The sequence below is a fragment of the Anneissia japonica genome, unplaced genomic scaffold (genome assembly GCF_011630105.1).
Source record: "Anneissia japonica isolate Jap-2015-1 unplaced genomic scaffold, ASM1163010v1 scaffold211_len1577895_cov191, whole genome shotgun sequence".
Classification (NCBI taxonomy): Eukaryota; Metazoa; Echinodermata; class Crinoidea; order Comatulida; family Comatulidae; genus Anneissia; species Anneissia japonica.
Window position 1 is genome coordinate 594,355 of NW_022711099.1, and position 11,246 is coordinate 605,600.

Here is an 11,246-nt window from a genome sequence, read left to right on the forward strand (position 1 = left end):
TAGCTAGTGCTTTGCCCGACAAAAAGGTTCTAAGCGATTACGTAGATTGTATATGTTCGTTCAACCCTTGTTTCTCAAGCGATGGAAACGAGATTACTTGCGATAAAGACACATTTTGCTCGTAAGTGGACCACTATTATCGGCTTTTTTTACCCTAGACAATAAAAAGTTCAACCCGATTATCATTAACATCTATCTTTAATAATTCATAATTGGAAGGCTTATCAATTAATACCGGTAATTAATAATTTAACAGAAACCAGGCATATTAATTAGTAGTAGTTGCACAGAGATTAGAGTAACCATCTAAAAAAATGCCATCAGCTTCTACATGGCTTTATCCTTTTCGGCCATAAAATACGTGATTTGCCCATATATGGGTCAGGCTATAGGGTATTCATTTAGTACATTATTATGAATTTCAAAGAGCGTGAAGTAAATAATGTTCCAGAATATATTTAAATTGTTGGGCTGAAAATCTTAAATATTAGTCTGGGATAAACTGTACAGTAGTCTACTAGAAATTAAAGACCTAAAATAGTGAATCCTCAATTGCATAATATACATAGCCCCGAATTTTTGCGTTAACCATTAATCATTTCTTCCGTCAAAGGGCAAACAATTAGCACGAACTTTAAATTTTAAGCTTTATGCATGGTAGTTACATATTTCTATTAAACACTTTTCCAACTTTGGTTCAGGTTAGGGATACAGTACTGTATTATTTGTTTGAGCGATATTCTTATACTCAGTGGTGGATCCATAATTTTGCGCCGGGGTGGTGCTAGTGGCAAATGGTGGTGGTGTGAGTGGGATCGAGGAAGGGGAGGATTTGTTGAGACAGGAAGGTTTGAGGCATGGGATGCTCTCTTACGTATTATATGGGACCAGAGTCCTATGCCTCCTGAAAGCTTCAGAATCTCTTATCTGATTGATTTCACATTCAATTATTTTTTTGACATGTATGTGGGTGGGTGGGGGATGGGCGTCCATTTTGCCTCACCGGATCCGCCCTGTTACTTTATGTTATCTTGTACTGTTTTCACAGAACTTGACTCGTTTTAAATTTTATCTAGCGTTGGTTTATTCCGTGAAATGTCTTTCAATTGCACTGTACACATTTCCTTGGTTTCATAAAAATGTATTTGTTTTCAATTGCTTTTTAGACCTGTTTGCTGCTTAGCTGTATGTGTGCCTAAAGAGTACCCATGGCCTATTATGCCGCTTGATCCCGATTGGTGATCACGCTCGCCAAGTTGTAAGGCCTACATGTAAGTGAATTTCCTCATGTGAAACAATGGTTGACGATAGGCAGTGCTGGTGAGATGCCCGTCTTCAAACGCTGGCCAAAATTCTTACATAGTCCTATGCCTAATTCAACAATTTATAGTTGATAACTTTAATCCCGTATAATTTTTACGAATGTAGCCTTTAATTTATTAATATTTTGAGATGTTATGATTGATGTTTCTGATGGTAATTGGTTAGTATGTTTTTGTAAATGAAACAACAAATTATACATGTAATTGAATTTCCTCATGTGAAACAATGGTTGACGATAGGCAGTGCTGGTGAGATGCCCGTCTTCAAACGCTGGCCAAATTCTTACATAGTCCTATGCCTAATTCAACAATTTATAGTTTTTTGAAATTTATTAATATTTTGAAATGTTATGATTGATGTTTCTGATGGTAATTGGTTAGTATGTTTTTGTTTTTGTAAATAAAACAACAAATTATAATAATGGATAATAAAGGATAATGCTGATGTTAATGATTTATGATAATGATAGGCCTAATGATGATGATAATAATTTTTATTTTAACAACCTTCTTAAACGTATTCCTACAGATGCCAACCAACTTTTAATTTGATCAAATTACCAGAAACAAAGGAAGAGAATAAACAGGATAAACTGTCGATAATGTATACTTCGAACTCGCAAGACGGTTTGGTGTGTATTTCTTTATTGTACCATGATTGATTAAAGTGTATCTTTTTGGAGACATTGTCTTGTCGTTAATGCAGTCCTAATAAATTTGTTTCTTTCTGCCGTGCATGTGTGAGTGTGAAAAATCAATTGCTTCCAATCGGACTCCAGGATGATTAAGGAGACTGAAGACAGCAGGTCTCTCTGGGTTCAAATAACGGTTTGGGAAATATTTTGCACACAAGATATATATATATATATATATCTGTCTCTTATACACATCTAGTATATAATGCTATATACAAAACATGTGGTCCACTGATCATATTATGATACGGTAGTATAATATAATATCAAGCACACGCCAAACATACTGAGGAATTATTGATTTAAAATTACATTCTTCATTAAAACATTATCATTCTTGAATATATCCTAATAAAGAACGAAATATTTTCATCGATATTGCTATCAGGAACAAATTAAATCAAAACAAATATTATCTGTTTCATCAACAATGACCTACCATGCAGTGAAGATAATTAATTTAAAAATCTTTCAACTGGATAGGCCTATTTTGAGTTTGAGTTTATTAACATAGGTTTATATTATGTTGGATTAAAGAATTTGAATAAATATTGTTCGATATTGATTTTAAAAGTCAATTCACCAGTTTTAATAAATAAAAAATATCGTTTTTGATTCTGTAAAATGCTACCGAAACTTCTATAAGCAAGTATTATCGACATATATTTAATGAAGAGGACGAGACACTTTAATCTTCCTCCCATATTAGTAATATTGATATTGATTACATTTTAAAAAATGACTACTAAAATAGGCCTACAGCTGTTTTTGATCTCACATACGATTAAAATCTTTCAAAATTAAGCAATGTTCGTTTTCAATAATCTGTAACTCCGGTCGGGAGACATTCATTCCCGCAAATAATACCAGTTTCACTATTTTTCTTCACAATTTATAATCCTTTATAGAATAATTCACTTGACGGATTTGATAATATGCATTTTAGAGGCAAAATATTTCAACGAGCTTCATATTTAGAACTTTAAAATTATTTTTGTCAAGTAAATCATTTTCAAGACTAGGCCTGATATTTCGACTAATGCTTTAAGACAAGAGTAGTGGATAGTTTTATACACTTAATTTAATATGTCTACTATATTATAGTATATATGTTAGATCTATTATGTGTGTTATGAACATTTTGTTGTGATGAAATATTGTAAGTTCAAATCATTGAAAATAGCGAATGGCGGCGCCTATTAACAAGACAAGGCAATAAATATATATCCGATAGAACGACTAATCATTTATAAAGTAGGCCTATTTTCGTCATGCTCTAACCTTAACCCTAAAATCAAGCCTTAGCAGCTAAAATATACACTTTCCAAAAACAGCTTATTACAGGCACTGTTTTTCTTTAATAACAAATTATCATGCTATTAAAAAGAAATTAATTAAGGTTACAGTGGATTAATAAAGGCTCAGAAATATTTAGTAATTGGTGTAGAAGAGACTTTCATAAAGCTTAGGTGAGGTACAGAGATAAAGCAAAAAATCCGCCATGATTAATATTTTGCCTATAAAACAACTCTCAATATTTCCAGTGATCTATAGTTTTTCTGCTTGTTTGTGTGGATTTCGGTTCAAATCTATTGTTTGTGTTTCTCATTTTCATTGCATATTATTGTATCATAAATCCATTCAGTATTTTTCACTCCAGCTCCTAAAGCGTGTAGATTAGATGTGATGGGTACGATTTTGACTACTGTTAAATAACAGACCAGACAATCATTACATTATGAACGATTTATTTCATCGAAATATGACTATAATTATGTTTTTTATGTAAGATGACATCATCAAAATGTGTGTACATTTCATGATGCCTGGTTAACTATCTAATTTGAAAACAGACAATAGTATCCTAGTAGCTACACTTAAAACGGGAAAATAAGCTTATGAATGTAATTTCGTAAAATACTTTTTGTAAATGAAGGAATCAAAACCTTCTAAAAATTCATGACAAAGTGTATATGCTATCGGAAACTCATGTGTGTTTATTTAATGATGCCGTGTTAACTATCTAATTTAAAAACAGACAATAGTATCCTAGTAGCTACACTTAAAACTGTAAAGTAAACCCATGAATATATTTTGTAAAATCCTTTTTGTAAAAGAAGGAATCAAACAGACTTCTTGATTCGACCAACCAATCAGCATCGCCGACACCTTTCTTCGATAGCGTGTAGCAATTTTATGGAATCCAGACATAATGTATCCTAATATATTGGTACTGTATTTTGGGAGCTGTAGTGGCACCATTTGTACTGTCATGGCGCAATGATGCTGACACAGTCCCTGAGCTGTGTGTGATGTGTGCCAAATAAAATAAATGAAAAAGAAATAATTCGAAAACATCATGCGTACGAGGTTTTCCTTAGTATTCATCTGGAAAATAAAGATGAAAACATGTTGTAAAATTGTTAATACTTGAAAAATACTTATATATAAACATAGGCATACATATACATATAATACATCAAAATGTATATATATATATATATATATACATATATCTGTATGTATATGTATATATATATATATATATATATATATATAATAAAACATGCAAATATATATTCTGAAATTTGCCACATATTTTGGGAAAGTTATAATCAAAGAGATATTTAGGAGGTAGACCTTTATCAGGGGGTTAACGTATACATTATTACACTGATTAACTAATTCTATCCTACTATATAACAGCTGTCATATTAATTCTTTTAGTTGTCCCTGATATAATGAACACTAATAGGCCCTATGTTATATTTATTTCATTATATTGTACATTTTAATCGTTAAATGCACAAATTTAAATTTAATAATATAAATATAATTTGAAATTACAAACCAGAATCACAGAAACGCCAGATTCCAGTATTTCTATAACCGTTGGTACAATAACTGAAGTAACTTGGGTAGAACGGCTGAGGATCGGTCCATTGGAGGATGAGATTACCGTTATTTCTGCAAATTAAAAAAACAAAAACAAAAAAAAACATAAAAATTAGTTTCAGGCGCGTCGGAAGCTATTTTTATTGGTCCGGCCAAATATACACAATCACCATTTGCATTAATATGACTTGTTTTTATTAGTTTTGTCTTTGTATCACAAAACACGCACTATTATATTACGTCAATCATTCATACTTGTACTAAATATATCAATTAACCATTTATTCTTTATCATTTATATTTTTCACCATGAGATATAATAAATATTGACGTATGTACAAGCAATAGTAGTTAATAAACATTACTTTAACAGTAGAAATGATATTTTGAAAATGAAGTTTTACCATAGCGGCCTCTTCAGTATGTTGATTAAAATACTCTAAAAAAAATTGACACGTGTTCGTCTCGAACCAGGGCCATAGCTCAGCTACGGGTTGTACGCATGTATATTGGGCGGCCTGGGCCATGTCATAGTAGGGATTTTTTTAATGAGAAAAGTGAAAATCGATCAGTTCCAATTGATTAATAAGTATATCTATTAGTTATTAAGTATCTAATCAAAATTGCAGATTTTCCTTGGCGTGTGCCCTACCACCCTGACTGGAGGGCCTGAGTTGAACTCCTGTAGAAACGCACAGTAGCTTATTCTAATATTGACCCCTGATTCCCCTGATTCTTAATGCTCTATTGCGTATTTATCACCTGGTAGATCTTTCCATATGATGGGAATACCATACATGGTCCTCCTGGCATTAATAAACCAAAAGTTTACTAGATAGTAACACTAAATAATATATCAGTAGTCTGTTATCTGAAAATCTAACGTATACAGCTTGCTTGATTCAAAAGCCATAATAGGTTTACTAAATAATGCATAGCATATTGTACCCTGTGTATTCATAACACATGTTTAGTTTAGGCCACATTTTATATATATATTTCGCAATATCCGTCAACTCGTATAATATAGGGGCACATTGCTTGTTATTGATATTGCATTTTTTGTAATATACGGTAATTATGTTCGTGTATCTTGCACTTTATTTATTCATGGAGGAATAAGCATACTGTACCCTGTGTATATATAACTCATGTTTTATTTAATTAGCATACTGTCGTTTTAGAGCAAAATGCGGTGGTTGGTGCTGAGGTGCGAACATTTTGAGAATATGAACCTCGGTGCCCGGAAATTGCACTCTCATACCCTAAAAAATCTGACCGGTAATTCATCAACAATAAACAAATATTCTTCCTAATACAATTTGAGTGGGTGCGATGGATCGTCTGCACCCAACCACACCCCCTTCCCATCCAGCAGCAAATAATTCGCCAATTACAGGATGGAACGATGCTTTATAACCCATGTTTCTGTGAGGCTTGGTGGTGGGTGGAGTTGCTTTTAGTCGTTATAAAATATCCTGCTATTAATGGAATTGAACCTAGGACCCTGGGATTAGAAGCCTCGGAGTATCTTAACCATTATGCTATACAACTACTAAGCTATACAACTCCACTGAACTTTAAGGTTGGGGTTGGTGTTATTCATCACAAAATGCTGTAAGAGATTAGGCGCTAAATTTTACACTTTCTTTCATACTATACTCCCTTCACTTGTTTTTGACATACCTGACCGTAATTGTTCCAGCGTCAACAGTCACTGTAAACGCATTAAATGATAACGGTGTCAGTAACCATGGGTTGAATTCACATGCCTCATCCGCACAGTTCTTGCATCTGCGAACGCACACTAGAGTGTTCCAATAAGCACCGATGACAATCTCGTACATGGGAACGCTTTCTCCCTGACTTGACGACAAGGCTATCTGTGCAGACTGACGTGCTTGTACCTTAAAAGAAATATCAATTACCCGTATGAAACCTACGTAGCAGACATTAATGTGGGAGCGGTCTGCCCAGTGGTTGAGTTTCGGGCTCTTACAACTAATAACTTTGAGTTTGGGGTTTCTTCAAATCTCGCGCTGTACATTTTGCCTGTGTCCTAAAGCCTGGTTTCCATACAATCACTACACGCTATCGCCGACAGTTTCGGTGATGCTGAATGGTCGACCGAATCGGGAACCGTTCCCAATTGCGTCGGGGACTACGCAGTAGGCCTACAGCGATTGCACTGAAAACACTGTAGCGACAGTGTAGCAATTTTATAGAAACCAGGCATATTCACCACCTTATTGAAGTAGGTAAGTATCGCGTTTAATCTTACCTGGAATGCAATTGTTAATGGGGTTTGTCGACGTGGGAATGTGAACTGGTAGTCACAGTCTCCATCAGTCTCTTTCTCAACGAAGTTATTACACGCTGAAACATAAAAAGTAAATAGTTAGGACACAACCCTCAGTACTTTATCACACAGACCCGTAACAACAAATGTCTTAATGATGGCTTTCGCATGAGACGCAGAGATACAAAGTTCAAAGGCGTCTCCATTTAGATCATGGAAAGAGATGTTGTGAGGTGGAGGTTGGGACAAGCTACATCCATAAAGCGTAAACTTCTAGCATGTAAATTTTGTTGCCAATTTGATTGTTATTTAATAAAGGCGGGGGGATGATTTGGTTTATTAAAGGGGGTTCGCTGCGTGTGGGTGAGGCTTAGCTGAACCATAGTTAAACATGCAGTTTAGGGCATGTAGGCCTAATCATACTGTTTATCTGTAAAGCAGACTGACACAAGAGAGGAAAAAAAGGACATTGCTATTATGATTGTAGGCTTTTTACTAAATTATTACCTGTAACTCCTGTTGGTGAAACGTACTCCGGTATTCCACCACTGCCTATCAGAAAGTATACGATAACCGAATTAATGGCAATGTTACATTATAATTATTATTTGAAACAATACAAAAGAGACACATAATAACACCAAGAATTAAGGTTCGGATCGGGATCGGAAAATATAATTTATCTACAAATAAATCATGGTACGACAGGGAACTTCTATATATCTGTCTCTTATACACATCTAGATGTGTATAAGAGACAGCCCATAGACCTATAAGGCACACCATGGGCATACAACAGTTTTTTTTGACGAATGAAAATTTGATAATCTGTACAGAGCTTTAAAATATTACAACCCTCTTATGTTATTGTCTATAATACTCAACTCAATTCATATAGGCCTATATATGGCTATATGAGATTCCTTTTATGCTTACCTATTGCGCAAAATCTCCAAGATCCCGGTCCCCTTGCTGTTCGTACCCCTAAGTATGAAACTGGCAGAGGATTTGGATCTTGCCACTCAACTATACTTTCCGATGACCCGCCATATCCTACAGCTATTAGGCCGTTTCTGAACGTTATCCAGAACTTTGTAAACTCGTTTATGTTTAAAATTCCGTTATACTCCGATGATTGCGCTTGGTTGATTTCTCCACGCCATATTGAGATTTTTCTGTTAATACTGGCCCCGATTCGAATGTCGTATACATTATAATCGTCACGTGGTGCAGGTGAAAGACGTATAAACGCATGCGATTCCGCCTTTACTTCAAAAGAAAGCGTAGTCGTTTGCAATTGTTCACTGATATAAGCATACGTGGTTCCACCGTCGGATATGTAAGTTTTACACGCTGCAGAATATACGAAAATAATGTCATTACATATTATACAAACATATTTCAGTAATATCATAAAAACCAAAAGAAAGGGAAATAGATTTCAGCACAAATTGTTAAAAATAGGTTAATCATATAGAGATAAATACAGTAAAACCCTCCTTCAGACACCCCTAGGCCTATTAAGGGGACATTTTTTCGACCACGAAACGAGGGAAGGTATATCCTTTAACACTACGGCCAATGCCTATTTAGGGATGGACACAGGGACACTTTTGTTGTTCCCGAAGGTGTCCCCTTGAAAGGGGTTCTACTGTACTAAAATGTTAAGAGTTTTTTAAAGTTGCACTTTGCTTTGGTGTTTACAACTTACAATAGCAATCGAAAGGAACGCAATGAGTAGTTGTCGCTTGTCTAGATTGAGCCCAGTATGTCTTAGCAGCTTCAGATGGTAAAAGAGTGGCGCAAATAAACTGAAGGTGTTTATTCGAACATTCAGCATTTGTGAGATCAAGCGATACAGTCAAGTCGTCTAGCACACTCGTCTGACCATCTTGGACATCCAACCGTTTATCCTCATCAGAAAGGACGGCATTTGTTAAGCCAAATACACCTACACCATTTTCTTGAGAGGAGAGGAACACTAGAACATTGTACCGATCAGGACCAGATGAATTGACATTAGCTGCTGTACCAGAGGAAGGAGTGAATGAAACATCGACACTAATGGTGCGTACACCACCATCTAGTAGGGCACCGTTACTTGTAAACTGAAGATCGTTCACATTTAGCTCTGCTTGTGCTGTGGGCAAAACAAGTGTGTATCGATCATTAGCATCGATGTTTGTAATATTTTTTGGATTTTGTAATAAATACAATTTTGAAGTTGGTGTCAGTAGGCCTTGTGAGTTTGACAGTCCCGTATCCAAGGGGTTGGAGCCGCAATGTGCTGGGTGCGAACACACCTCACCCTCCCCCAAATTGGAAAAGGTCCATATTTAAAAGAAAGGACTATCTAGATAGTCGAGAATGTACTGATTATAAATTTTGTAGTAAATATTTAAAGATAATCAAGTTATAGACAATTCTACAGTTAGGTCTATAATTTTCACGTAGAACAAAGCAGAAATGTATTAAGTCACTGGAACGCCTATTAATACCAAACGCTCTAACCCTTGACCCGGGTTGGAATCTATGAGACCCCCATACCAAAATTGGACTAATATGCACACCCCGCACCCATGGCAATTCCGGATACTGAGCTGTTGGGTATTAATTATATAATGACGGATGCCATTTCTGATACTGATTTACATATTTACTTAAAAATAGAAACACGGTAATACAAGTACGATAAACTTGGTACCACTTTCGTATAATGAAGCATATCCAATATGATATTGATTTAGATAGACAGTTAAAAATAGAAGCACAATAAATACTATATAAGTTCTATAAATTTATAGTGTAAAATGATGTAATCATTTTTAACCCGTTGTTCGTCTGTCTGTGTATAACATAGACGTTCACCTAAGTATAAAGTTTTAATGGGGTCAGTCATGTTAGAATCTTAATAAAAAATTATGGGTGATAAAAATAATAAGGATAGACGTGATGATGAGTAACAATAGAATACCAACCTAATATAATATTATTTTGCACGCACTGCATGATTGTGTATTAACTCTCATAGGCCTAACTGTTGATAAACAGTATCTTTTATATTCAGAGATTTCGCAAGCATACGAAAACGATAAACGAATACGAATACGTCATTATCATTATCGTAATTCGTGCCTAAAACTTTCTTGACAATATGCTGTACGAACTAAATATGCAAAAGGCATGAATCGCCTATGTTGTGACATAGGCCTATGCTACTGTTGAGTAAGGGTTTTCTAAAGATTTAATGACGTAACCGTATTCGTTATCGTTTTCGTAAGCTTGCGAAAACACCTTAATGTACAATACGGTACTAGTATGGTATACTTACGAACGCAGTATAACCTAGTGCAGAACGTTCTTTGAGCTTGTGGGGACTGCGCCCAGAAAGGCCGTGCAGCATCAGACGGTCCAACATCCGTACAGACGAACGTGTATCTTTTTCCAGAGCAGTCAATGTTCGTTAAATCATACTCAACGTATGCTTCAAAAAATACAAACTGCTCATCATCTCTGATCGTCTGTATCTATTAAAAAATATTAATATCATTATTATAATATTATATATATTATTATACGAATAATAATATTGTTGTAATAACTACACTACATGACTTCTATTATTATTATTTTAAATAATAATTATAATATTGATATTAATAATAATGTTGTAATAACTACACTTGTTAGTATATTGGTAGAAATAAAACCAGTTAGAGTACCTGTGTTTCTTTATTAAGAAGTGCGGTGACTGTTGCAATCGCTCCATTTCCTTGCTCGTCCTCAGCTAGCCATGAAGTAACCTGGAACTTTTCCAATTCACCCAGGGAATTGATGATGTCTGCAGTGCCCCTATGTGGCAAAAGGTAGACACACAAAAGGACAGCAGTTCTCCCACCGTCAAAGATAACCAGGCTCTTAGGATCATCAACACCAACTTCTACATCTATTCTTGCAGTTGCTGCATGAAACCAAAAATATATGTCATTATATTGTATGTATATATATTATAAATTCACACATATATGTACAACA

General features: G+C 34.9%; 1 protein-coding gene across 6 annotated transcripts in view; it reads right to left on the bottom strand.

Moving 5' to 3' along the window:
• Nucleotides 1–3,748: 3,748 nt before the first annotated feature.
• LOC117107301 (serine-rich adhesin for platelets-like) overlaps nt 3,749–11,246 on the bottom strand; it is a 22,473-nt gene continuing 14,975 nt past the window's right edge. For all 6 annotated transcript variants that reach the window (XM_033248944.1, XM_033248941.1, XM_033248939.1 and 3 more), the window contains 9 exons: nt 10,934–11,172; nt 10,543–10,738; nt 8,923–9,351; nt 8,148–8,564; nt 7,719–7,763; nt 7,194–7,288; nt 6,599–6,819; nt 4,869–4,984; nt 3,749–4,405 (listed from right to left, as the gene is read on the bottom strand). In XM_033248944.1, coding sequence (XP_033104835.1) covers nt 4,395–4,405; nt 4,869–4,984; nt 6,599–6,819; nt 7,194–7,288; nt 7,719–7,763; nt 8,148–8,564; nt 8,923–9,351; nt 10,543–10,738; nt 10,934–11,172 — 1,769 coding nt within the window. In that variant the 3' untranslated portion in view covers nt 3,749–4,394. The remainder of the gene's footprint in view (nt 4,406–4,868; nt 4,985–6,598; nt 6,820–7,193; nt 7,289–7,718; nt 7,764–8,147; nt 8,565–8,922; nt 9,352–10,542; nt 10,739–10,933; nt 11,173–11,246) is intronic.